The 27,853-nt window shown below is 38.0% G+C and overlaps 2 protein-coding genes and 1 pseudogene across 4 annotated transcripts in view; all 3 read left to right on the top strand.

Annotated features, from left to right (window-relative positions):
• ANKRD17 (ankyrin repeat domain 17) overlaps nt 1-2,474 on the top strand; it is a 151,227-nt gene extending 148,753 nt beyond the window's left edge. The window contains 1 exon segment of the mRNA XM_081054581.1: nt 247-2,474. Coding sequence (XP_080910707.1) covers nt 247-306 — 60 coding nt within the window. The 3' untranslated portion in view covers nt 307-2,474.
• Nucleotides 2,475-6,031: 3,557 nt separating this feature from the next.
• Nucleotides 6,032-18,264, top strand: COX18 (cytochrome c oxidase assembly factor COX18). 2 transcript variants are annotated; one of them, XM_081060899.1, is made up of 6 exons: nt 6,032-6,533; nt 7,681-7,781; nt 9,812-9,975; nt 10,578-10,702; nt 12,520-12,627; nt 15,290-18,264. In XM_081060899.1, exons 1-6 carry the CDS (start codon nt 6,192-6,194, stop codon nt 15,461-15,463), a joined length of 1,014 nt encoding a protein of 337 aa, XP_080917025.1. In that variant the 5' UTR covers nt 6,032-6,191; the 3' UTR covers nt 15,464-18,264. The 2 variants fall into 2 exon arrangements, with proteins under 2 accessions (XP_080917025.1, XP_080917026.1); XM_081060900.1 differs by having other exon boundaries at nt 6,067-6,533; nt 10,581-10,702; nt 15,290-18,093.
• Nucleotides 17,419-17,784, top strand: LOC308502741 (large ribosomal subunit protein eL31-like; annotated as a pseudogene). Its single transcript has one exon. The product of its transcript is annotated as a large ribosomal subunit protein eL31-like (transcript).
• Nucleotides 18,265-27,853: the final 9,589 nt, after the last annotated feature.

Here is a 27,853-nt window from a genome sequence, read left to right as displayed (position 1 = left end):
TTTATGTACTGAGGTAATGGTTTAAAAAAAAAAAAGATAGATCCTATTTGAGGATAAGAGGCAAGGAAACAACAGACAAAAGTGGTTTATCATTGCTTTTCTTATTGTTTCCAACTATGTTGTAAATTAAATGAGATTTAGCTATTAGTCCATAAATACTAAGAGCACTTCATTAGTTTTAAGAATTTCGTTTTAATCAAATACGTGTTAAATGCGTGTTTAATCATATGCGTGTTCTATTTGTAGGTGTGGACTGGACCCTGGGCACCTCACATGAACAGTGTGCATATGAACCAGCTTGGCTGATGAGGATCAGCTTGTTAGCCTGCAAATTCCTTTTCATTCAGAGGAAATCACAAGTGGCCGAAAACAAAATTTACGCTCCCAAATCATTCTACTGATGTGCTTGACTGAAGTGTGTAGGCTTTTTGCAGAAGAACTTACTAACTGACCTATTTTCTGTGAACATTTGTGACTGCCCATTCCCTATCATCATCCGTTTTACCTTAGTTAGCATTTTTCTTACCATTTTTCTTTTTTTTCTTTCCCTTTCCCCCTTTGGACATAACTTTCTGTTGAAGCTGTTCTTTGGCTGGTTGGTTTTAGTACTGTAAACTGCTTCTGAGCAAACACGGAAATTTAGCAAAATTATGTAAACTTGATCCTGGAGTTTTAGAATGGCAAATAAATGTACAATTGTTTACATAACAGAAAAAGGCTAAGCAGAAAGTAAATTTCAATATGTCAGTATAGAGGCTCTACTTTATGTAGACTTAAATTAATGTGAGATATGTACCTTCATATTCAGAATCTGGATGTTTCCTTCATACATTAAACTATTAATAAGCATAACTTTTCTGCTTGTGTAATTTAAGTACAAAGTAAAACAATGGGCATTATCAGTGGATGTTTCCCGACGTTGGCTTTTTAAATACCCATCTTGCTCTCTTTTGAGTTTGTTTGCCTCAAGGCTAGAAGAAGAAATTTATCGCTTTTCCATGTCTTTTTATTACCTTGTCACACTTTTAAAACTAATACACACTTCTCTATTCACTCTTTCTTCTCTCTTCACCTTTACCACTCACTAATACCAGTAAAATTCTCTTGCTGATCGTGAAATAATTTGTAAAGATTTTTGGCTGCTACAGAGACATGGAGCACATCATCACCTGTGGTTCTTCTAACCATATAATATTTAGCCTTTCTGAGAATTTAAAAAGCCACCACTGGTTCCCAGTCAGCATATGCAAGCTCTTAATATACTGTTTATTATTAAACAATTCAGTGTACTATTTTATATTGGATAATATTGATTCTTAACACTGGCTTTCTAGTCATCAAGAGTCAACATAAAATTTCCAATTTTCAGTAATTTAGTGGAAAGTATTTTTCTCCCCCAATTTTAAAGGCTTCTTGTTCTCTACACTTGTATATTATCAGTGAAAAGGATCAACAGCTAACTTGGGGAAAGTAATAAAATAAATTTTGCATTTGTCATGAAGACAATTTATGATAGACATGAATACACAGATTACAAAATAAAGTCTCCATTTAACCTGTTTATATAAGATACAGGACCACACTAAAATATTCAATGGGATTTATCTATTCCGTTCACTTGAATCAATAAACAATAACGTATCCAAGAAGAATGTGTCCTACCCTGTCTCATATAGAAAAATAAATTATATGGTTGAAATGTAAAAGAAACGGAGTATAAAGGTCAAGTAATGTATGTATTAATCTGATTTTTAAAAATTAGACACAAATTTCACAGTGGTGAAACAGAACTAAAATTCAGATAAATCACCCACATTGACAATATTAAAATGGTTCCTTGGCTGTTAACGTAAGTGAAACGATTTTTTTTACTCTGGTAGCCTGAATAGTAAAAAGGAGATTTCTCAAACATTTCTTGAAGTTTGTAAACAACATACTTAACATCTTTTAATTTAGGAGGTGGTCTTAAAATACATAAATTTGTTTTTCTACCTGTCTATGATTGATAACTAAATTTAGAGGAAAAGCTAGATGAGATCCTGCAAATAAATATAGCTATGAGATAAAATAGCACTTTACTAAGAAGAAAGGGATGTAATGCTATTGAAGTGTGTATGACCTTTGCCACTATCCGATAATTTTTTGCTTAATTTGTTTCTGTGTTAACTAGGGTTATTTTCTAATTAAAATAATCCTGCTAGGTAACAGATACCACCCAATATTACAATACATGAGTTATATTGATGCACAAAATAATTTCTTAAGGTGGGGTGTCTTACTGAAAAAAGAGGAGAGAAAACCCTGTATTTTCTCAACTTTAAAACTATGGGATGGCAATGTAGATTAGAAAGCTCCTTTTTTAGTTTTGGGGATCGCACTTGTTAAGTACAATACCATGGTTTTCAAAGTCTACTGGGAACATTTTTCAAATACATTTTTTATATTTCAGATGTACTGCAGGGCATTTTTATTTGAACAATAAAAAAAAGAAACAATCTTTTGAGACCATGTAGGTCTTTTTCCCCCACTTTTTGAAAGTATGTGTAATTGCAGACTACATAACATATTTCTTTTCTCTCTTTTAAGAAGTGACATAACTCTTAGAAATAATACTTGGGTTAGTTTGCACCTTAAATCCCAGAATAGTTACTATCCCAATTATTGTGAAATCTGTTCCTACCAACCATTCCATTTGAGATATAATTTTATTGACCATGACTTTGAAACATATATTTCAACATATATTCACAAAAACTGATTTTAGTATTCATGTGAAATATCTTTACCCCTTCTGTTTGTCATTACTGTAAAGTTTATTTTATTAGTAATTGAAAATTAGTTTTTTGGTAAATTACTATACTTACAGTCATTTTTATTCTTAGGAAAAAAAGGGGGGAGTAAATACTTTACTAACTGTCTTGTTCTTCATGAAAATATTATTCCATCTTTCTTTTGACTCAAATGATCTAAATACACATCTCATAAAAATTACTTTGCACACTATATTATTCAATTTAGTTTTAAAATAATGAAGTGTTAAACTAAACAGGGAAACTCAAATCACAAAACTTTTTCAGATATTCTGATTTATTCAATCTATTTTAATTTTTTTTCCAATCTATTTTAATTTTGATGTTTTTCAGAAATACTCATTTCCGCAGATCTGGCATTACAGAACAGAACATTTAAAGCATGCCCAAACTTCTTTCTAAATAAATTTTAAAATCAGGATTATTTTGAAATGGTTAAAATATCAAAGGAAAACCAGTTCAGTGTGTTAAGTAATTATAATATCGAGTCAGTATTCCATTCAATGTGTTTTTACTTTAGATTAATGAATCTCTGCAGATAATTTTAATATTAATGTTTGGTATACTTATATTAAATTTTGTAAATTCTGCATGCTCCTGAACCTCTTAGGAAATATACGTCCTATTGATAAATACTTTCTTAAACAAGTCACAACACTCAAGGAGCTGGTATTACTGTGAATTAACTGGTGTGAATTCCAGGTGACTGGAATTTAGGATGAGAGCATCATTAGTACTTTAGTATAACCTACTACGCTACACACCTTGATTACAAATATACCATCACTTGTATTTTGGGTAAGTGAACATAGAGGAAAATGTGCCACTGTGGCTTTGACATAAATAAGAATTCCTTTATAATGTGACAGTTGGAATACAGGACTAATTGTTATGTTGTAAGACGTTTCATACTACTGCCTTTATTTGTTTTTGAAAGGTGAAAGCGAGTTTTGCATGCTCAATACTTAAGAACAAATGATTAGAAAAATGATACAAGAGGATGTTTTTCAGTAAAGAGAAAAAAACGATTTAGCTAGGTAGCTTTGGCTTTGAAAAGCAATGCCTGAAAGAAATAAGAAAGAAAAAGAGGAATTAAACCTAAATGATTCCAAGAGATCACTTTTTTAACAATTGCTTGTGAATATAAGTTATCTTTTAAAGTTTCTTTTGTCAAACATTTCAGAAGGCATATTTAGGAAATGAGAAATATAAATAACTGTACATACACAAGTATATACAGTTTATATGTATAAAAGCCTATATTCAACTTTTGAGCTCCTATATTCAGCACTGTGATGGATAAGAATTTCAGAAACTGCAGAAAGAAAATTAAATACATAGTCTGTTTTTAAGGAGCTTAAATAAAGTTTAAAAAATTAGTTGTGTGACAACAGTAATATGGAATATGCTAATCATAAATACTGAACTTACAAAATGTTTAAGTACATTTGCAAAATGTTAGAGTTGACATGATTTCAGTTGGTTGGTTTGCTCAATATCTGTATGGTCATCTTACATTGTACTCTGCAACTCAAAATATCCAAGGTGTCACAGTGTTGGTTGACCAGTACATACATACACATTAATGCTAATACTTTGCTTTTGTAATGGGCCTTTGTAATTGACAGTTGTCCCCTCAACATTCTCTATGAAGTAGATACCAAGTTGTGTTCATCCCCCTTATGTGTGTTAAGAAATGTATGGCTATATGTATGAAATGAGCAGAAGTGAAATACTCACATTTTATTTAGATCACAATATTCAAACATAAAACAATGGAACACTAAAATGGGAATATAGGTGATCCCGATGAGTATCAGAAAAGGTAGACATTTTTCACTGATCAAAGAGGTCCCAGTCCTGACCACAGAAGGATCTTAGGGATCTTAGCAAGAGCTTGAATACTCTTGATTTAGATTACATGAACAGTGAATGCATAAATACGGATTTTTTGTTTTAGGATTTTCTTTTAATTCTCTTTCTGCTGTTAGTAAAACTTTGTCCTGTTATTAAAAGGTCAGAGTACCTAGGCTTAAATGCCACTGTGTAAGAGCCTACTCCCACTGTCATCAGTTCTCAGGAAGGGGAGGAATGCAGCAGAAGTCGCTTCCACTATTTTCAGGTGAAGATACTTCCACTTAAAATTCGTTCCCACAATAGCAGTAACCAGTTGCTTCTTTATAACTTAAAAGAATGGATAAGAGGAGAGATCGGTAGCCTTTTTCATTTTAAAAGGAGAGTATATCGCATATATTGGGATGTGTGTGTTTAAACATTTAAAAAATCATGTATGGATTTACCAATTTGAAGGAAGATGACTTACAGGGTCCACAAAAAAAGAGTATCTGGTACCCTTGGGTAGATGCACAATGAAGCAGAAACAGTTGCTGCAGTTTGACATTACCCCAGAATTTTTTGGAGGCTTCTTTGTTTTAATCAACTGTTACTCAGTGCAACGCAATTTCGTTTCTAGGTCTAGGGGTGACCCATCTGTGAAGAAACTGCACGTCATTCCAGTTAGCTGTTGCCACGAAAACGAAACTAAACTATGTAGTTCGTGTAGACTTGGCATATTCCTTTTAACCAGATGACACTTTATGTTGCTTTTCCGACTTGAAAGCTTACATAGGATACGTGTAAGCTTTAGTAAATATTTAACCGTACTGCCAGTGATAATTCCCCTTACGTAAGAAAATGGTACTTTACCCTTAAGAGTTTTGCTGTTCTATATAGTGGGGAAAAAAACGAAAAACACTAAAGGAAACTCAGTTTGTAGGTGGGGTTGAAAGTGCTACCTGGAAGAGATGAGCCAATTAAATGTTTATATCACAGACTGAACTAAGCCCAGTGCATAAGAGATGCTGATTAAAACTCAGGGTTGGTCAGAAATACACATCTCCCTCCAAGCTGGCTTTTCAGCAACTGGCAGTGTAATCTTTGTCGATCTCTAGGGGAAGCAATCAGGATACAGGTAAAGAGGTGGGGGGCTACCCTATGGTCACAAATACCACCCCCCAAGCTTAGTTTGATAAGGGAAGGGAAAACGCACATGGTGAAGACTGACTCGACGAGGGAACAGGCCCCGCCCTTGCCTCCACAATTCCGGTTCGGCCTCCGAGTTGCTCGGCGCCAGCGGCGGGAAAGTTTCGTGCGTGCGCAGTAGGCCTGCCCAGTGCCGCGTGGGAAAGGCGGGGCTTCCCTAGCGCTACGTCATCTCCAGTGCGACGCAAAAGTCACTGGCTCGACTGGGAAGGTCAATAGTGGCTGTGGGCGACCACGTGCTCGCTTTCTGTTCAGGGTTGCGGACGCATGCGCGTGGCGGCTTCGGCGGAGCGGTTCCCGTTCTGAACCTGGGGTTTTGGGTCCAGCCCTGGCGCCGACATGCTGTGCCGGCTTGGCGGAAGGGGGCTGCGGCCGCTGCCTGCCCTGCGGCTGGGGGCCTGGGGCCCTCACCGTGCGCCCGCCCCGGCTGGCGGCACTCCGCGCTCTGCTCTGCCACTGTGGGCAGTGGGTTCAGTCTCTGCAGTTAGCCCGGGCGGCGCGGGCGGCTGGTACGAGGCCCTGGCCACATCGGCGCCCGTGCAGGGCGCGGAGGAGCTGCTGCTCGGCGCACACACTGCCACGGGCCTGCCCTGGTGGGGCAGTATCCTCCTCACCACCGTGGCCCTGCGGGGCTCCGTCACGCTGCCCCTGGCGGCCTACCAACACTACATTCTGGCCAAGGTGAGGGGCGCGAGCCGCGCGGGGACCCTGCGCGTTCGCCTCGCTGTGAGCGGTGGTCGGCCGAACGTCCCCGGGTGCTTCCGGGGTGCGTGGTATTAACCTCCTTGAGCACCTCATTGCTAAGAAATTTAACCAGCATTGATGTGTGAAGTAAGAGATGTTTGGTGATGTACGTGTCATTTCTTCTACCCTACTGGGTGTGTGCTCAAAGCACAAGTGGTTACTAAGCTTGTTGTTAGAGAAGGAGAGAAATGAAAGAATCAGCAGAAGTTGTTTGGTGAAACCTACAAAATTACCTTCTTAGAGATTGTAACAGCCTGTCTGTCTGCAGCATATGTCGTCCCCAAGTATTCCAGCTGATCTTTCTTATTAGAAAAAACTAAGCTAGCAGTTTGCAAGCTTTATTGAAGCGGTACCACCCACAAGCCTGTTCTGGTAATTCTTAGCCACTTGATCTTCAGTGCTTCCTTATCTTTTCTGTGGAATCTATAGTAATACCTTCCTGCTCTATTTTACAATGTTATGAGAGCAAATCAGATAAGAGAGGTTAAAGTGCATTGAAAGCAAAGTATTACTCAAAGGTGAGACTTCAAAAATAATGGCTTTCATGTTTTAAGATTATTATCATAAGGGAGAAAAACCCAGAAACAAAACAGGAAGGGAATCATTAGCATCATTAAGGCAGTGAGCTACCTTACAGAAAGAGTTACAGAGCAGATATAACCAGTATATGGCTGTCACAAAGCATATTAAAGACTCTTAATTAATAGCCTTCTATTTTTTCAGTTTAAGTGACTGGGAAATCCAGGGATGAAACATAAAAGTGCAGGGTGCAGTTCTCATTTAATCCTTATAATCCTGCAAAGTAGGTGTTGTTAGACATTTTATGTATGAGAGAAAATGATCTTAGTGCTTAAGTAACTTACCCATGGTCATACAGCTAAGTGTACAATCTGGAATTTGAATGTGGTTGTAACTGAGGATACCTTAAGCAAATTAACATCTTATGCTTAGACTTCAGGTTTCTTGAAATGATCAGTACACCACATATTTAAATGAGTTGAGGGAATAGGAAATAGAATTATCAGTAGTTATGAATAAAGATCCTTTATATGCTCATAACAAATTCTGCTTTTTCTTTAGCTAGGTGGAAAATTTGCAGCCGGAAATAAAAAACATTGCGAGGCATCTTAACCAAGAAGTTGCAGTTCGTGCAAATCAGTTGGGGTGGTCCAAAAGAGTTGCCAGGTAAGCTAATTCTATGCATATAAGACTGAATACACACACACACACACACACACACACACACGATTTTAATTATAAATTAATATAAGATGTGGTTTGTTGTATCTTTAGCAGCAAAATAGTTATTTTTACTCTTTAGTATCTTAAGTTTTTGTGGCATAATAGTTTTATATACTGGACTGAAAGCAAAGAAATGGAGAAACAAGGATAATAAGTTCAAGTTTCTTGCTCCTAAGGGACTCCAGCCTACTAAAAAATACCTGGAATCAAATAATGACTGAATTAAGTACTATCAAAAAGGTTTTTGTGCAAGGAGTTGGGTCATCATGGAAAGTCAGGGAAGGCTACACAGGATAAAGATACTGTGCCAGTCTGTTAGGATTTTAGTCAACAAGTGATAAAGATTATTTACAAACTTGACCTTTGAAAAGATACAGTAGGCAATAGATCATAGAAATGGGGCAGTAGAAAATGTGAATGTCATGATAGAAGCAATTGGATAGCCAGGGTACTGTCCATCCACTGTAGTTACTTTGTGTAGTTGTCTGCATGGGTTCTTAGAAAGCCGTTACCCAAGGGTGTTTGCCCATGCTGCAGTCATCCACTGGGAACTTCTAAGTTCTCTTGCTTCAATCAACCTAAGCTACTACTTAGTTTCCCAAATTCTGATCCTTATTACTCTGTGAAAAGTGTTCACCATTTCACAGCAGTGAGAAAAATAAGGGCTTTGTATATAAATATGTACTCCTATAGGTATTAGTTATTTATATATTTTTATATAGGTGTAAATTTGCGAACTGTCTTCAATATGAAATTGCTCTCTCTTTAGTGTTAAAAAGACCTGACATTTAAAAGTCATTGTGGTGATTTAGTGTCTTTATGTGATAAAATTGGCAAACCTATAGTTTTGAAGTTTTACTGATCAGATAAATCTCAGAACTACAGGTCTAGGCCAAAGAACAAGTTAGTAGCTGCTCACCTGGGTTATAAATGCAGCTAGATATGACTGGGGTACCTTGCTTATGCAGCACTGGCAGGATGATTGTCTAGCCATATCCTTACACAGATGGGTGGCTCTGTAGGAAGACACATCTGAGGGTTTCCTGGATTTTCAATGGGACTGAGTCTTGAAGGATGAACAGGAGTTTGTCAGGTAACAGCCACAATAATGGGCTATTTGCACAAATGACGTAATAATTTCCAAAGGCATGCTGATGTGAAAGTCTGATGTGTTGAATGACTTAAGTAATTCAGGCACCAGAATATACAGGTGTCTGTAGAAGCGTAACAAGATATAAAGTTGGAAGAGTAGGCAGAGGCTAAATTACAAAGAGCCTGGAATGTCAGTGTGTACTGTTTTAATTCAATACACTGTAATTCAATTAAATTCAGCAGACTTATGGATGCCTACCTTGTACAAAAATGCTACAAGACATTTAGAGATGAACGAGACCTAACACTTGGACCTTCAAGGAGACTATAGGCTGAAAGGTAGACTTAAGACAAGAACTAATACAGTTAACAGAGAAACAGATTAAGAAAATCTTCATGAAAGAGATGATTGAAGAATGGAGACCATTTTGACAGGCCAAGAGCATACGCTGTAGAAAACCACGTTGCTACAGAAAATATATTCAGGGAATCAAGTAATTAAGCTTGGCAGGAGTAGAGGGATTTGAATAAACTGTGCTTTCTCACCTTTAGTGTCTCTGAGAGAGATTGTGGTCATGACATACTAGTGCAGTTTCGCTTAGTAAAGCCTACTTGCCCAAGACCACGATGGACAAAGCCTATAGTCTGACAAGGTCAGATTATTGCATTGTGATTCGAGTACATTGCCAGAGATTTTTCAGTAAAAAGCTTTGTCTTTTGTTTAGGCAGTCCCTTATGGCTGTGACAGCTAAAAATCCTACACAAATTCTTCAGCCAGTAAGCACACATGGCTGTATTTGTTTGTTCTGTGGTATGAAGCACTGTTAGTTGTCAGATGACATTTTTATTCTTCCCGTTTTTCCCCTCTTCCCTCAAACTAGGCTCACTTATCTAAAGAATATGCGGAGGCTTGTTTCAGAGCTGTATGTTCGGGATAACTGCCACCCTTTCAAAGCCACAGTGTTGGTGTGGATTCAGCTTCCAATGTGGATCTTCATGTCTGTTGCTCTGCGGAATTTTAGCACAGGGGCAGCACATGCACAAGGTAGTTACAGAACCTGTTTCCCCCCAAATAGTTCTCTAATATTGTCTTGGTACTCTAAAGCAAACACAAAACCATGCTTTTCATAATGAGAATACTTTAACCATCGTCCTATAAACGGTATAAATATAGAATTCAAAATAGTAAGTGTAAGTAAACTAGCTGTGTTGAGAAAACAAATCTAGGAAGGACAGCAGTAATGCTGCTTCTTGGAGGTCATAATAAAATTAGTGTTATTGGTTTCCTAGCCAAAAATTGTTTCCACTTATAAAACTAAGAGACCAGAAAAGCGTTCACAGTTATCAGTGTAAACATTAATTAAGAAACGATATCAATTAAAGCATTTGTTTTTAATTTGCACTTCAAGGCATTTAAGTCTAAAAAGATTACTGCTACGTATCTTTATGCTCTCTACGTCAGTTTGTTGCAGAAAGCTGCCTACCTTTCTCTCAGTACAGAAAGGATTAATTTGTGTTGTGGAATGAAAATAAAACCAATTCAAGTCTTTAGTGTGAGGGACACCTTATTGGAATTATCATACTACTTATGTCTTGTAGATTTCTTTTTGCTGTTTTTAGAAATTGTTTTGTTTATAAAACTTTCAGCAGGTTTTTCTGTTCAGGAGCAGTTAGCTACTGGCGGGGTCCTGTGGTTTCCTGACCTCACCGCACTGGATTCCACGTGGATTCTGCCTGTCTCCCTTGGTGTCGTCAATTTATTAATAGTAGAGGTCAGTGGTTTTAAATGCATTTGTTTGCTGTTTAAATCATTAGATTTTAGTTCTTGCTGTTCTGACATGAAATTTAAATGTGACTGAGTTGGTGGTGATAGCTCTGAACTAGAATGTAGACTCCTTGGTTTCTAGTCGAAGGTCAGCCATTGACAAACTGACATCTATCTTAGGCCAATTTCTTAACCTCTCAGTGACAGTGCCGTGGAGTGGGGAGTCAGAATGCTCATTAATTGAAAGAAAGCTGAATTAGAATACTTTCAAAGTCTCAGCTTTAAAATTATATGATTCTAATACATTTAATTTTGTGATTTGCTTTTGGTAAAGAGCGATTAAGATGCCTAATCAATCTGGTTTTATTCCCACAATACATTGGTGTTTTTAATACATGTTTAATATGTAAATTTGAAGGGAGGGTACACAGTCGGTACCTAACTGCCATTTTTTAGCTATGTGTCCTTAGAAAAACCATAGAACTTCCTTATAAGATGGAGTGGAAAAACACATATAAAATGTGACCTCTCAGCCATGCAAGTCTTACCATTATGCCATGCTCCTTTTCGCAGCAGTGTAGGGGAAGCATGCCTTTTATTTCAGAAAGAGTTGTCCTCAGACTCTGAGTGGAACATAGACTCTTTGAAGTGGGAGAAATGATCTACCTCAGTCGAGATTGCGCAGACCTCATGTCCCCTGGTCTCTCAGAAATCTAATCCACCCCTTTTTTAGACACGAGAAATGAAGGTGAGACTGTAAGATGTTGTTGGGTGGAAGTTTCTTGAGGAACTACTCCAAGTGTAGTCTTAAGTATGTTTCCCTAGGAGCACCTAGCTGAGTCCTGTGAGTGTGATTGATACTTGGTGAATATTTGTTAGAAAGAAGGAAGTGATAAACACAGGTCACCATGGATTAATGTCAGTCTTTCCTTTATACCATCTGCCAACGCAGCATGCGCGTGTTTAGTAAAAGCTTATTCTTCCTTAACGTACACCAGGTGCCAGGCACTATTATAAGCAGTTTACATGAATTAACTCATTTAATTAGACTAATCCTGTGATGTAGCTACTATTACTACCCCCATTTTAAGGTGGAGAAAATGAGGCACAGAAAGATGAAGTAAATTGTGCAAAGTCACATCATCACTATGTGAGTATGCAGGCCTGCCACGTGAACCTAGGTAGTGTAGGCCTAGTCTGTGCTCGTAATCATTATACTGTGCTGCCTCTTAATAAATCATTCATAAATTATAACTGCTGCTTTTCCTAGCCTTGGTTCTTCCCCTTAATCCATGTAGCCAGATCACAAACTTTTGAGATACCAAGTTCCTTCCTTATGCCTGGCATTGTACTTAAGTGCCAAAATACAAGGGTAATGTTTCATACCTAGTACCTATCTTGAGGGACTTTCAGTATTACAATCTTTTTCTTTAATGTTTATTTTTCAATTACAGTTGACATACAATATTGTATTAGTTTCAGGTATACAACATAGTGATTGGATATTTATATAACTTATGAAGTGATCACCCCGTCTTACAAATCTTCAAAAAACATTGACTTGTAAAAATTATGCTGTGATTCTGTTTAACGTAGCTGAATCTCTTCTTTGTTGCTATTTATTGAAGCTACATTGTAAGAATTCTGCATAATTAAGTTTTTAAAAGATAATCAACCAAATTTATCAGTGTTTTATTTTTAATTTTTTTGCTTTTATTAAAATATAAGTAGAGGCCAATCAAAAGTCAGTTTGTATTTTAAAGCTTGTCTAATTTAATATGCATTTTAATAATCATTATATTTGTATATATTCTACCCCTTCAGATTTTTGCTCTGCAAAAAATTGGAATGTCTCGTTTTCAGACGTATATTACATACTTTATCCGGGCGGTGTCAGTATTAATGATTCCAGTCGCTGCAACAGTACCATCAGTAAGTAAGCACAAGCATTGTGTGTAGCTTGGGCGAAATCCTGTCTCTTACTTAGACTGGCTGGGATTCTGCCTCTCTGTTGAGCTTCCTCTGAATACTCAGCCTTACCAGTTTCTGAGTTTCTGTAATAACCAATCTACTGTCTCTGTTACCAAATGACACGTAAATGTTTCTTGGGATTGGTTAATCTTCCCTTATGTAAATGTGTATTAACTCTTACTAAATCAAACTCTTTTTAGTCTTGCGAAGTACCTTGCACAGTACTGTGAACAAAGTATTTGCTCTGTTTGATTGGTTGAAATATTGAATTATTTTTGTTTACATAGACTGGACCTAGGAATTTAGCACTTAAAAAAGAAAGAAAACTTTGTGCCAAGTCTCTATGGGTTCGTATGTAATACTGTTTAACCTCATACAGTTCTATGAGATAGATACACTTGTCCCCATTTATATGTAATTAAACTCGAAAGAAATAGAAAAATAAATAGTTAATGTTTGTAGTTATTTCATATGCTTAGTCTTTTAATTATTTCTCATGGATTCCTTCGTGCTAAGAGGACAGAAGCTGTGTCAGGTGTAGCTCTGCCTCTGCTCAGAGCCAACACAGAGACCGTTAAGTAGAATTCATTTACTGCTGGTAATTAGGGTTATGTCAGCATTTATAAAAGTTCTCCACATTACTTGTCTTAGGAATCTGAAACAGTATGCTTTCATCATCAAAAATGCATTTTTAAAAGCTGTCTCTTGGATAGAATATTGTCATTAATCCTGTGTAAAAATAAGTAAGTGTTCACATTCTAAAATAGACATCATAATGTCTGAAAATTAATGAAATTACATCAAGTGCCTATTATAGTACTTTTCATGTAATAGTAGTAGTATTCTAAAATGTCCTGTAAAAAATAGAACAATACAGATTCACTACATTTCTGGGGAGAAATAATACCAACTATAACTGAGGGAACCCGCACCCCAGATCAAATAAAATAGGAGCAGTGAAGTTTTGGTGGGGAACTGGAGTCAGAGTGAGTAACAGAGATCTAAAAAAAAGTGTCTTAAATACCCCAAAGTTTATTCTCTCAAATATAGGAAATTCAGAGTTAGGCAGTTCAGTTATAGAGTTGATGTGGCAGCTCTATGAAAGCATGAGAGACCCGGCCTGCTTCTTTTCTCTCTTACTGCTCCATCATCCACGGTCTAATTTCTATCCTTAAGGCCACAGTCTGACCGTGATGGCTGCTGGAGCTTCTCCTCTTGCAGGAATGGTAAAAGGGTGCTTCAGGTGCTGTCAGCCCCTTATAAGGAGCTTTGCCAGATGTCCCACCAAACACTTGTGCTTACATCTTAGTTATGTGGCCACACCTAATTACGGGAGAGGCTGGGAAGTACTCTTTATTTTAGGTGGTAGTATACCCAGTTGAAAATTAGGCCTTTATTGCTAAGGAAGAAGAACAAGTCTCAGTAGACATCTTGTAGTCTGTGGAATTGGGTTCGGGGTACCTTTTGCTTAGTGGATAAATCAGATGTTGATGATGATAGTATTTAGTTAATATTGACTTTGTGCCAGACACTGTTTAAAACAGTTTACATATATTAGCTCATGTAATTCTCCTAACAATGCACTGAAGTGGGTGCTATTACAATCTCCATTTTAGTGATGAAGAAACTTAAGCACAGAGAGGTGAAGTAACTCATCCAAGGTCACACATCATTAGGTGGCAGAGTCTTAACACATCCCGGCAGTTTCGCTCCTGCTCTTGACTACTGGGCTAATTTGCCTTTGATGATAGGTTACTTGCTGCCCCTAAAAACTTGCTTTTGGTACAAATGCACATGCTTAGTATGGGTCACGTACTGTGCTTTGCACTCTATGTGAATTACCTCATTTATTCCTCACAGCAGACTTCTGCAATAGGTATAGTTCTGTGCATATTTTATAAATGAAGAAACTGAAACAAAAAAATAACTTACCCAAAGTCAAATAAATAGAATTCAGACTCAAGCAATTTGACTCCAGGGCCCCGACTCAGCCACTACATGGTTGTGCCTCTGGGGCCTGATTACCTTTTGATGCCAAAGAGAAGTTTGGAACAGATGTATGTATGGGAGTGTTTGGAGAGGCTGCAGAACTTAAATCAATTTGGTGGTAGTACAAAAGAAAATTCAAGATAATGCTGAGACTATATGTCTCAGAAAAAGCCGAAGAACGCGTTCCTGACTACACGTAGAAACTGGTACTAGAAAAGATAGATGACTATAGGGAGGAAAATGAGATCTAGGGAGGCTAACTTTGCCATCATTAGTGGTCATGTCCCCAGTAACCTGCCTCCAGGATAGCAGCTTGTCAGGAGTTTTGGTGGGAAAGAGGCGTGTGTAAGTGCCAAAGCAGCCAGCGAGATCTCTCTTGGGCCTCCGGGAACTGCTCTCTGTCATCTACTTTCTATCATGACTACCTCTCCTTGTGCTTTTTGTTAGCTTTTTGGTCTTCCTTTTATCTTTCTTTCTTACCTATTATATCCCTTCAGGCGTCTGATGGCCACTGCAGACCTTGTTCAGTCTTGGTCTGCTTCTTTTTACACACAATTTTCTGCCTGTCTCTAGAGCTTGCTTTCCTTGGAGAATGGAGGGGTGCTAACATTCATGTCCTTTCTTCTTTTTACAGTCGATTGTTCTCTACTGGTTATGCTCCAGCTTCATGGGCCTTTCACAGAACTTGCTGCTGCGTTCTCCTAGGTTTCGCCAACTTTGCCGAATACCATTGACCAAGGGAGATTCAGACACTCCTTATAAGGACCTCTTTGCTGCCTTTTACTCCAAGTTCATTTCAAGAAAATAATATACTTTTCAGTGATTTTGAAACAGAAGTGTCACTACCACCTTAATATATTTAAAAGATTTAGAAATTCAGATATGATTTAATTGGCCTGTATTTCAAATGAACTCTGTGAAGTACTGTAGGTCAAGATATAGTCGAGATATATTTGACAATACTTAAAATCTCTTAAGTGCTAGAAATGTATGTATAATTATGTGCAAAGAATACACAAGTGGAGCTGAAGTTTCTGGCCCTGTTTGGAAAATTACAACTTGCTAGAGGTGCTAGAACTTTGGAGAATAGGACTAGATAGTGACTGATGTTAAGTTGTACTGAACTGTCCCACATATTAAAATTTTATAAAGTAAGAGAATCCAATGAGGTGGTTTTTGAAATTTGGACATATGAAGGATCATAGATCTGTTTGAGCATCTGATAAAGCCATGGTCAGAAAAATCAAAGGACTTAAAACATGAGGGCCTCCATTGACCACCCCCCTGAAGGCCTTCTGATAACTCCTGGTTAAGAAGTCTTACTCTAATGAAACATAGATCGACGATGAGTTAACGTGTGATTTTGTAAAAATGGACTTGAGATACATGCAATAGAGTAGTCCGTGCATGCAAGGAAGTAACCTAATGTGGTAGATGATGTTGCTTCTCAACTATGCTCTGAGAGAACACAAAGTGTACATTCCTTTTTTTATAAGAAGTCTGGAATACAAAATATGGAACTAAGGACTGCTAGAGACCAAAGTGGAAAATCTTAAGCACTAAATTTGTTTACTCAAAGGAGAATAAATCAGAAGAGCGGCACCTGTTAGGGAAGTGGTTTTATAAACCATTGTTTATTTGGAAGATACTCTAATGGGTTTAAACTGTGGTAGATGTTTAATATGGGAAAAATTGACAGGTAATATAAATTGTGGACCCAGTTTGTTTATTTAACTTGAAAAGGTGATAAAATTAAGTTTGGTTGAGATAGGAATAAATTTGACAAGGCATTTGAGATTATAAATTATACATTTTCACTGAGTTGGAATGTGAACCTGATTCTGAGATGCCCTATTATCTCATCTCATGTTTTACAGTAAAATAAAAACGGAAGTGAAATTAATTAGTCATTTCTTCAGTGAGGTCTATTATATCTTAGCCATTTAGGTTGTCATGTTACTACAGCTGAATGAGAATTTGGAGGTAGAAATTGAGACTAGCTTCTCTTTTCCTGACTTCCCAGCCCTGGTTTATGGCTGTCATATTGAGAAAACCATGCTTCTGAATCATAGAGAAGGAATTGAAACTCACGTCCAGTCAATTTTTATTATTCGCAGATTTTATATTTGCCAATTTGCCTACCTGCTAAAATTTATTTGTAACCCCTAAATCAATACAGTGCTTTTGATGTCTTTCTTGGACACACAGTGTAGCAAAAAATTTGAGTCACCTGAGGCACATCTTCCCAACAAGGTCAAATAAGGCAGCACTGTGCCTTCACGTTTCAGCTCTCAAACTAAACAACTGTCCTTTTTGTGCTGTTTTCTTCTCATTTTTGTGCCTTTTCTTGGTGATTTCGCTATTTATAATGGCCTCCAAATGTCATGCTGAAGTGCTATCTAGTGTTCTAATCACATGAAGGCTATGATGTTTTTTAAGGAGAAAATACCTGCATTAGATAAGCTTCATTCAGGCACGAGTTCTGTTGGCCAAGGGTTCGGTGTTAATGAATCAACACTATGTTGTGTTGATGGTTGACAGAAACCATGGAGGCTTGTAGGAACAGAACCCTGTGTATTCTTTAGGAGCAGTGGTTCACTATTCACTAATTCAATGTTTGTGATGACTTAATAGGACATAACCTCGAATTACAAGAACTGACTATTTGCAACATTTACAATCAAGGAAGCAGCAGCAAAAACGTGTGTGCTGGTAGTGTTACAGCAAAAAGAGGAGAGAGCTTTCCAACGTGGACCCGGCAGGATGGCTCCCTCACATAAGGGCAGTGAGAAGAAGAAGGGCCATTCTGCCATCAACGAGATAGTGACCAGGGAATACACCATCAACATTGACAAGCGCATCCATGGAGTGGGTTTCAAGAAGCGTGCCCCTTGGGTACTCAGATCTGGAAATTTGCCATGAAGGAGATGGGAACCCCAGATGTGCACATTGACAGCAGACTGAACAAAGCTGTCTGGGCCAAAGGAATAAGGAATATCGCATACTGCATCTGGGTGTGGTTGTCCAGAAAACAATGAGGATGAAGATTCACCAAATAAGCTCTACGTACCTGTCACCACTTTCAAAAATCTACAAATAGTTAACGTGGATATGCTGATTGTCAAATAAAGTAATAAACACCTTCCCCCACACAAAAAAAATTGTGGCTGTCTCTGAAATAAGTTGACCCTTGCTACTGTTTTTCCCCGAAAATAAAGATCAGGTCTTATATTCATTTTTGCTCCAAAAGAAGCATTAGGGCTTATGTTCAGGGGATGTCGTCCTGAAAAATCATGCTAGGGCTTGTTTTCGGAGAAACACGGTATGTGTATCATTGTGTACTGGTTCAGATATTTTTCTTGGAATAAATCAGCCCCTTCCTTTGTCCTACTCAAATTTGTCACTTTCTTAAAATAAAAAAATAATGTTTGACTCTGCCTTTTCAATTATGTGAATCTCATGTGCATACTTTACCTTGTTTTCTGTGATTCCCTTTGATTTCAAATTGTACATTTGTATCTTTTCAAATGGACGTTTTACCTAGTTTATTGCTCTCCCATTTTCAAACTTTTTGAATTGCTTTTCAAATATATACATTAAGTTTATCTGAGAACAAGGCCCTTCTTTCCAGACCTCAGTTTCTGCTGGGATGGGGGTGGTTGGGATCTTGGGATATACTCCTGTATAAAGAAAACTGGTGTGTTATGAACTGAGTTCAATCAGTCACCTGACTTCAGGCTGGTAAGTATTCCCCTCATTTATCCAGGCAGATTTTATAATAAATAGCAAGTCATATTTCAAGTCTGATCTTTGATCTTATTTCCCCAACAGTTTGTCGTAGTCTGGAGCACTTCCAGAGCCTGAGGTCAGAGGACGTAGGTACTAAATGCAGACACAGGACATCCTTGATCCCTTGACAACTTCTGTCAGCTCCTATCTAGACTGCTGCTTAGGGACTCCGGCACAACTCCATCCTGGACCCTGCAGAGTTCAGGAAACCTTTTGTCTTCCCAGGCAGCGCCATAGTCTATGTGCCTGTGCCTTCCCTTTCCTGAAAGGGGATCTTTGCTTTCCTTGTGGGTCTTATTTTTGTCTCTGTGTGGGATTCACTTTTTTTACAGGTGCGTCTCAGCCCAAGACTCAGGAAGGAGACTCACTCCTGAATCATAACTATTATACCCTCCAAGCTCAGAAGTATGTTAGGAGATGGAACTGGCATACCCAGAGTGATCCAAAATTAGTTTTCCCTGGAACCATCATGAGAGAAAACCTGAGCAATCCTATCCTGGCCAGATGTCATAGGCAGGAAGATGTTGACGAAAGAAAATCAAAATCCTTGATTGCCCCCTCTCAGATAACCCAAGACAGGTTGCCAAACTACATGAAGGACCTCAAAGGGAAAATCAAACTTGGGGAGAAATCTTTCCAGGCTCTTTTAAAAGCACATGAGAACTCAAGACCAAACCTCACATCTTAGGTACAGTCAGTCCTCCTACACCACATTGGGGAAATTGTAGTTTGGGGGGAAAATGGAAAGAAAAAAAAGAAAAGCCCAAATAAACCTCAGTAGCTTCTCTGTTTTGTACCTATACTTAAACCGCCCATATATCTTCATAGTTTCCTCCTTTGAGGATCCCAAGAATCACCTCATTTTTTGTTGTTGTTGTTGTTGTTTTTTTTTTTTTTTTTTTAAGAATTACCTTTTAAAATGCTTCAGTAGCACATTAAGCCCTGAAAACAGGGGGAACTAAGACTCCAGAAAAAAGGGATGTAGTAGTTTTTTTTTTCCTTTGGGTGATAAGTGAAATTACCACAGACTTGCAAAATGTGAAATTTGGGGCATGGCATTGAAATCTTGCAAGAATTTAGATTTTTGTATTAAAGCTAAATGTTTAAAGCTTTATGAAAATGTGATGTAAAATGAGATTGCAGTTACAGTAGGCCATCATTATATGCACTTGAGCCTTTTATGAGCTGATTCTACCAGAACACAGATAATCTGGAAATTAGGTGAATCTATAGAAAATTTTCTATTTAAATTTTATGGGTATAGTATAAAGTTGTAATAACATTTTCTATAATAGTATTGTCTAGTACATATTATATCATTTATATATAAATATATATTCTATTTCATGAAATAGTGATGTGGCATTTGGATGTTTGAATTTCTGTAGTGTTACAATCGAATCTATCCAAAAATTTTTGACGTTTTGGACTTCTGTACTGTGTTTAAACAAGTGAAATAAGAATTTATGTGTATTCATCTCTATATATCTATGTATGTCCATGTCTCTAGCTAGCTATATAAATTTTCATCCATGAACATTTCAGGCAAAACCTAAAGATCTTGAATTTACATGTATTCTTTACTAGTTTTATAAAATATGAAGGTACCAGGTATCTCTGATAACCCTTTAAGAAAGTGAAAAACGGATGGGGGTCAAGCCAATGCTAATTGAGAGAATTCTTTAGACCTGTAAAGCTTGGTATGACAATTGTCTCTCAGGGCGGCCTTCAGGGTCTCAGCTCCTGCTCCCCACATAAGAACGCAGGATATGGTGAAGCTAAAAAGGAACACCCACAGAGACATAGATAGGGGAGTCATACTACTGTATTCTCGCTGGTGGCTGGGTTGAAGACACAGGAAGCAGGAGCCACATTCTCCACCGTCCTAACTGCAATCTTCTCTTGCTAGCTCAGCCACCATCTTCTTGCTAGCTCCCATCTTTCTGCTAGCGTAACCACAGCAGTTATATTAGTGCCCAGTGGCTCACTGGTTACAGCTGACGGCCAACTAGCCACAGCTGATGGCCATCCAATCACAGTTGATGGCCATTTACTACCTGAGCCAGCACCTTTCCACGTGAGGCCGAGAGCCTGGAAACTGCACTCCTGGCTCTGTCCCCACAACAATACATAACATTAAGTTGGTATGGCGATCTTACATATTACAAAATTTACGATTTTATATCTTTTTTTTAATTTTTATTTATTTATTAGTTTCAGGTGTACAAGACAAGGTAATACTTAGACGTTCATCATTTATATCCCTCACACTGTGAACCCCCCTCCCCCCCATTCACTATCCCTCCGACCTCACACTGAACCATCACATTATATATATAAAATTATAGTTGGCATTCATTAATGTTTAGCTTCTGGTGTACAATGCCATGATCAGGTATCCACAGTATCCCTGAGCGATTTTATATCTTGGAAAAAGGAGCAAAATAAAATGTAATAGCTTAAAAGATCAGGATAACATTGAGCAAATTTTAAAACTAATTACTAAATAGATGAAAGTACATTAGTTTTAGTGTTACTAGAAATTAAATAGTAAATGAAGAATTAGCTTATTCAGTCAGGGAGCATGCACATGCTCTCTTAATTCAGTCATTAGAGAATGTAGGTAGGTCAGGTGATTGTGAAATAAGACTGTTGTGGAGAATTTTGGAGACAGCTGTTTATTTTCCATCACCTGAAAATACAGTAGACCCTTCTACTGGCAGCTGAAAGCCACAAGTTTCTCAAACTTCCATTTGTCAGCTGCTAGAATGCCAACAAATGAAGTAAACTGAAACAACTGAACCAAACTTCATCAGATAAAGATGACACATAGCCACAGAGAGGGAGCAATTGGGTGACTCAAATTAACTCGACTGCAAATCATTAGTGCAATGCAATCTGAAAGCAAATGGAATTATTAGAAAAATTTAAACTGTAGTCAGTAATTATATTGCTCTTGTTAATATTGCATTGTTATTTTGGTACTCTTATTGTCAGGTAAAACATGTAATGATGCTTACTAGGTGTATTAGTTTTCTGTGGATGCTGTAATAAATTTCTTTATGCTGCTTATGTTACCAGGGATGATGTTGTACTTTGGCTCTTGTTTTCTTGAAGGAAAGAATTCAGTCAAGAGACTGGGTTTGTACAAAATAGGACAGCAAGAACTTTATTAGTATTAATAAAAGCGAGCATACTCTGAGACATGGAATGGGCTGACCCAAGAGAGAGCAGCAGCCTCGCCTTCCACTGTGTGAGGGGTTTTGTCTCTATGGGTAGAATTGTCTCCCCCTCTCCCTCCCTGTTATCTCTTTCTCTGCTGAGGTGTCTCAGCAGAGACACCTCTCCCTTCTGGTTCTCAAGGTTGTATCTCAGGGTATAAGTATGAACCTGTTAATATCCCATGATTTATTTTGAGAAGCTCATTAAAAGTGGTCCTGAGAAGTAGGATGTATATTCTGATAAGCGGGATGGTTTCTCTCTCGCTCTGGCATTTTTTCTTCTAATGACATATCTTGTTCTCAATATCTTGCCCCAAGTGAGAGCAGCTGCAAGGGGCCTTGACCTAAGTAGGAGCAGCTGCAAGGGGTCTCCTAACTAGGGCTAGTTCCCTCCTCCTGCTCATTTCTACATTTCTCCCTACCCTATCATTTATGTCACCAAGAGGAAGATATTATTGAGTATATTTGTTGGAGATTTTATAAGATACAATTCACCTTGAACAACCTAGGTGTGAACTGTGCTGCTCCACGTATAGGCGGATTTTTTCCAATAAATATACTATCACGCAGGGGACCCTGCTCGCTGCGCCATTTGTCGTAAGGGGCGTCCGGCGGGGTCTCAGCTCCCGCTCCCCACATAAGAACGCAGGACATGGTGAGGCCAAAAAGGAACACCCACGGAGCCATAGATAGGGGAGTCAAACCAATATATTCTCGCTGGCGGCTGGGCTGGAGACACAGGAAGCAGGATCTACATAATCTGCAACCCGCCGTCCTAACAGCAGTCCGCGCTTGCCAGCCACCATCTTCTTACTAGCCCCATTTTTCTCTGCTAGCGTAGCCACAGCAGTTATATTAGTGGCCAATGGCTTACGGGTTACAGCTGACGGCCAACTAGCCACAGCTGCTGGCCATCTGATCACAGTTGATGGCCATTTACTACCCGAGCCAACACCTTTCTATGTGAGGCCGAGAGCCTGGAAACTGCTTTTTGGGGCTTTGTCCCCACATATACAGTTCGCTCAATGTATCCCTGGGTTTCCCATCAGCAGATTTAACCAACCCCGACTGAAAACTATTTCTGCGATTAGGAATCTGCTAATACGAATCCGCGGGTACAGAGGGCAGATTTAAATTATACCCTACCTTTGATTAGATGGGAGGCCTTCCTCAATCCCTGCGTTGTTCAAGGTTCAGCGGTAAGTCTTTTTCAAATATTTCTTTTAAGATAACTTTAAGGATTGCCCCTAAGAAAGAAATCAGTCCCACTTGAAATGTTCGTCCCTCTGCCCAATCCCCCACCCCCACACTCAGAAAGCCTAGCTTATGTTTCATGTTAGACCTTCCACAATCTCAGTTAAGAACTATATGTAGAAGTATTTTGGTCCTGGTTGATTGCCATTCATAAGAACCACAAGGCCTGGCGGATACCACAACAAAAGGAAAACAAATTATCAGCTGAGGAATGAGAGCAAAATTCCCAAGAATCAACTAGAGTAAACCAAGAAAGTGTTTTCATACAGAAGCCTTGCTAGTTCTTAGAACAGTAACTTTTTGCTTTGCTGTAACTTGAGGGAGATGTGGACACAGAGTCCTAAAGGAATAGGTAACAGAGAGAACCCTGCACCCTTATGTTCTACCACTTGATGCCTTCTTGACTGCCCGGTGCTTAAGTTTTGCAAGGTAGCCTTATGTTTAATTGCCTAGTCCTGTACTGCTGATTTTGTTTTATAAAATGAGGACTTCTGGGTGTTTGGGAACAAAAGCATTTATAGAAAGTCCTGAAATAAAAACAAAAGTAATCTCCAAGAAAGCAGCCACTCCTATTGAGTTTATCTAAGGCAACAAAAGAAAGAAATTCTATTCATGAAGGTCTCTGCTAGACTCCAGAGGTCAAAGAATTTCTTGAAAAAAAAAGAGCCTTCTAGGAAAAGTGCCCAATTTCTGTCTTTTCCATTTTGAGAAAATTTCACAGGCATGCTCCTCTCTTTGTATCTTTGATAAAGCATTTACATTTGCTCTGCCTCAGTTGGGAAAGTCAGCACTGTATTTCATTTAGCATTGATTTTTGTCTTCTGGCTGAATAGTAGCTCTCCAGAGAAACTTAAAAATAGAATATGAAATATACCTAACTATATTCTTTTCATTGCAGCTGCATTTCTGCGTGTTCCAACTAGTACAATTAATAATTTGAGGAACTTCTAATTATAACCTCAAGCTTCCTGGATCTTCTGTGCATGATGGATGTTTCTGAGGGTAAGGAATATTAAAAATATAAATTCTGTATGTATGAGAGAATTAGCAGCTTCATATTCTATGCTATCTCAAATTTATCCCATGTGTTGCCGTGGGTAAGAAACTGTTGTGAAGTTTATGATAAAAGCTTCAGTTATGCTTATTTGAGTTTCCAAATACAAATGTTTTATGGCCCAAAGAAAAACTGAAGTTCCCATTTAAAATTGGTCATATCCTAGTACAGATTTTGAAATGAGATCTTTTCCATCCGTCTTTTACTCTCACCTATCTATGTGATAATGTGTTATTTTGCTTTACAGCTGATCCTCATTAATTACAGGTTCATATTTGAGTTCACCTACTCACTAAAATTTACTTGTAAAATGCTCGTGTTGTTCTTGCAGTTATTAGTAGACATTGTGCGTAAATGTTCAGAGAAGCAAAAACTATGAATTGCCTAGTGCGCATACCCGCAAGGTGACACTCTGCTTTTTTGTTTTCAGCTCTCATATTGTAAACAAGTGCTCTACTTGGGGTCTGTTTAGTACCTTGTTTTTCTCACTTTTATACTTTTTTAAAAATTATTTCTCTGTTTAAAGTGACCTACGAGCACTAAGTGTAAGAAGGCTATGATAGCGTCACAGAGAAAATATGTGTGTTAGATAATCTTCATTCAAGCGTACTGAAGAGTACTACTGAGTTCAATGAATCAACTATATGTGATAAATAAGATGTCTTTAAACAGATACACACATAGGACAAGGTTATGCATTGACTGGTTGACAAATTGTTGTGAACAAAGACTTGCAGGAACCTAACTCCGTGTTTTCCTTAGGAGCAATGGGTCAGCAGTCACTAATTCAATGTTTCCCGTGGCATTTAATAGAACAAAACGACCACGAATAAAGAGAATTGACTGTAGTTTCACCTATGCCATGTGGTATAATGTGCATATGATAGTTTGAATCAGGAGTTCTCAAATTATGTCTCGTGGGCCAAATCTAGCTCCACCACCTTTTTTGGTACAGCCTGAAATCTAAGAATAGTTTTTACATCTTTAAATACTAAAAAAAAAAAAAGAAAACAATAGTAATATTTTGTGACACACAAAAATTATATGAAATTTATATTTTAGTGTCCATAAATAAAGTCTCATTGAAACACAGCCATGTGTACATATTGTCTATGACTTTCATGCTTCAACTTCAGAGTTGGCTAGTTGTGACAGAGCCCTCATGTCACACAGCTTCACATTCTGCTCAGCACATGCATCATTGGTGCAGTCATAACTCCAGGGGAAAAGAAATGAGTCAGTGGCCTTTTGGAAACTTAGGATTGTTTCTAATTTCACAACACTGAGTAAATATTCTTCTTGATAAATCTCTGTGCACATTTTTAAGATTTTTTATGTCTCAGCACAACCTAAGGGTTAAAAAACTAGGCAACAACTCCAGTCATTTCAAAGTTCAGACATCTTGATTGTCTCAGACACAATGTTTTAAGTAGATTTCTGGGTTTTTGAAGAAGCCTGGTGGTGACAATTTTCCAATCTTGACTTCCCCCAACTCAGATGCTGTCTTAGTTCGTTTGGGCTGCTACAACAGAATGCATAGACTAGGTGGTTTATAAACAACAGAAATGTATTTCTCATAGTTCTGGAGGCTGGGAAGTCCAAGATCAGATGAGGCGCCAGAAGATTCAATGTCTGATGAGGGCCTTCTTGCTGGTTTATAAATGGCTGTCCTCTTGCCGTGTCCTCATGTGGTGGAAAGAGTGTGGGAGCCCTCTGGACTCTTTCTTATAAGGGCACTAATCCCATTCACAAAGCCACCACACTCATGACCTAATCACCTACCCAGGGCCCCATCTCCAAATAACATCTATTGTGGATTAGGTTTCAGCATATGAATTTGCTGGGATACACACATTCAACCTATAGCAGAGGCTTTGGTTTAAGTTACTGTCAAAAAATCATAAAGTAAATGTCTTGGATCCGTGTATCCCTACCCACTATTCCCATACAAAGTTGGTCAGTACTCCTCCCCAGCGACCAGCTTCCTTTCTGGACTTCCTCATTTTAAGATTCAGCAATATGTAGCTGAAGTTAGAGACTTGGGCTCAAATCTAGGCGGAATTGCTTAGTACTGTGTATTATGCGCCCCCGGGCACGATATTTAATGTCTTTAAGCCTCAATGCCCTCCTTTATCAACTGGGGATTAAAACAGCCCCCAGCTCACCAGGTTCTTGCAAGGAGTAAATGAACTAAAGCACGGAAAGTTTTCAGCACAGGGCCTGACACATTTTTTTCCTACCTTAATAATGCAATGCCGTGCAGATAATTAACAAGGATGATGGAGGAGGTAACTAATGGCATGGAAATATTCATGGCATAATTAATGGGGGGAAAGTAGATTGCAGAACAATATGTGCAGAGATTATTTAAAAGCAAAGTTAAATGCTTACACAAAAGATAAATAAACCACAAAATATAAATAATGATGTTTTCAAAATGTTAATAGTTGGGGGATTTCTATAGGTTTTTTGTGATTTTTCTGAAGTTAAAAATTTCTTCAGGGAAACAACTTTTGTCATAAAAAGTGTTACAGACATTTTTTTCAGAAACACATCTATTTGGATAAAGCAAGAATATAATTGTTCTGGATCATTAAGTAAGATCTTAATTCTTTCTTGGACAATTGTAGTTTTAATGAGTTGATATGATAATTTAAGTGATTCATTAATTGAAGTAAAACTGATATCTCTTAGACTGGGGTCTAATGATCAATTTATAATGAAAACAGTATCTAATGTTAAGCTTTTTATTCTTTAAATGTTTATAGATCTACTTGGTGGGTGTATATTATAGCAGACACGAGATAGTGATTACAGCAATGGGTAGGTGGACTGCAGACAATTCTGAAAAAAATGTTATGGAGGTTAGTCTTCAGTGCCACAGAACGCAGCTTGTGTCTTAGGCAAAGTGCCCAACACTGCCCACTAGTGGTTAGGGAAGCACAGCATCAATGCTAATAAAAGGCAGGTATTTTGTATAGGCTTTATTACACCTAGGACTTTAAAATTATAATGAAATTTTTATGCTGTAGAGCTTTATAATTCATAATAAATGGTCTCTTTATTTTATAGATGAGAAAACTGAGATGTTAAATAAATAGCCTTAGATCCCAAAGCTAGATAGTGACGAAGATGGGACTAGAACCTGGGACTCCAGTGTCCCCAGCCGACATAATTTCTGCCAAGCTGAGCTGCCTTCTAAATTTGTTTATTGATGTCCTGGAAATCCAAGGTATTTGTCAAACACAGTCCTGAGTTGTGGCCTCAGTTATGCACAGGAAGCTCATAGCTTCTCATTATTTTTAATTTTCCCTTAACTATGCCTGGTGATTTGTGATACCTTGGGTATAGGTAGGCTTTTGAATTTTGGGGACCCTGTTTATTTATCTCAGTTAATGTAACATAGGTGAGAGATACAGATTATTAATTTAAAACATCATCCAAGTATTTTGTTATTGCTGATGAGATAAAGCCTACAGGTGAAGACTAAACTTTCGGAAATGCATTCCTTGTCACTGACTAATAGCAATAGTAACTGGCAGGATCTAATATTTATTGCAGACGTATTTTTACTGTTAAAATGGCATGTTATTTCCTGAATTAAGGCTTATGTGGAATTACTGTCGTTTCATTTCGTGATCTTCTGCTACTCCAAAGGTGGAATCCTGGCTTTTATGTTTTACGTCTTTCTTATGGGATAGGCATCAAATGAAACCACAAAGGTGTTAACGAATGAGATGGTGAGACAGACAAGTCTAACGATTGCACAGGAAGTATACATTTGCATTTCTCTTTATCTGGTCTCATTCCCTCCCCCAACAGTGTTTGGAGAGGGGAGCACTTTACTTGATTAGTTTTCAAGTCTGCGACTAGAGGGAGA

Source organism: Rhinolophus hipposideros, assembly GCF_964194185.1.
Source record: "Rhinolophus hipposideros genome assembly, chromosome: 1".
NCBI classification, from domain to species: Eukaryota; Metazoa; Chordata; class Mammalia; order Chiroptera; family Rhinolophidae; genus Rhinolophus; species Rhinolophus hipposideros.
The sequence above is the reverse complement of the archived record's forward strand: the minus strand, read 5'-3'. Positions and strand labels throughout refer to the sequence as shown.

Coding starts and splice junctions, on each gene's coding strand:
- COX18 (XM_081060899.1), top strand. CDS start 6,192: ATGCTGTGCCGGCTTGGCGGAAGGGGGCTGCGGCCGCTGCCTGCCCTG. Junction 7,782..9,811: donor TGGTCCAAAAGAGTTGCCAG/GTAAGCTAATTC, acceptor CCCTCAAACTAG/GCTCACTTATCTAAAGAATA. Junction 10,703..12,519: donor TCAATTTATTAATAGTAGAG/GTCAGTGGTTTT, acceptor CTACCCCTTCAG/ATTTTTGCTCTGCAAAAAAT.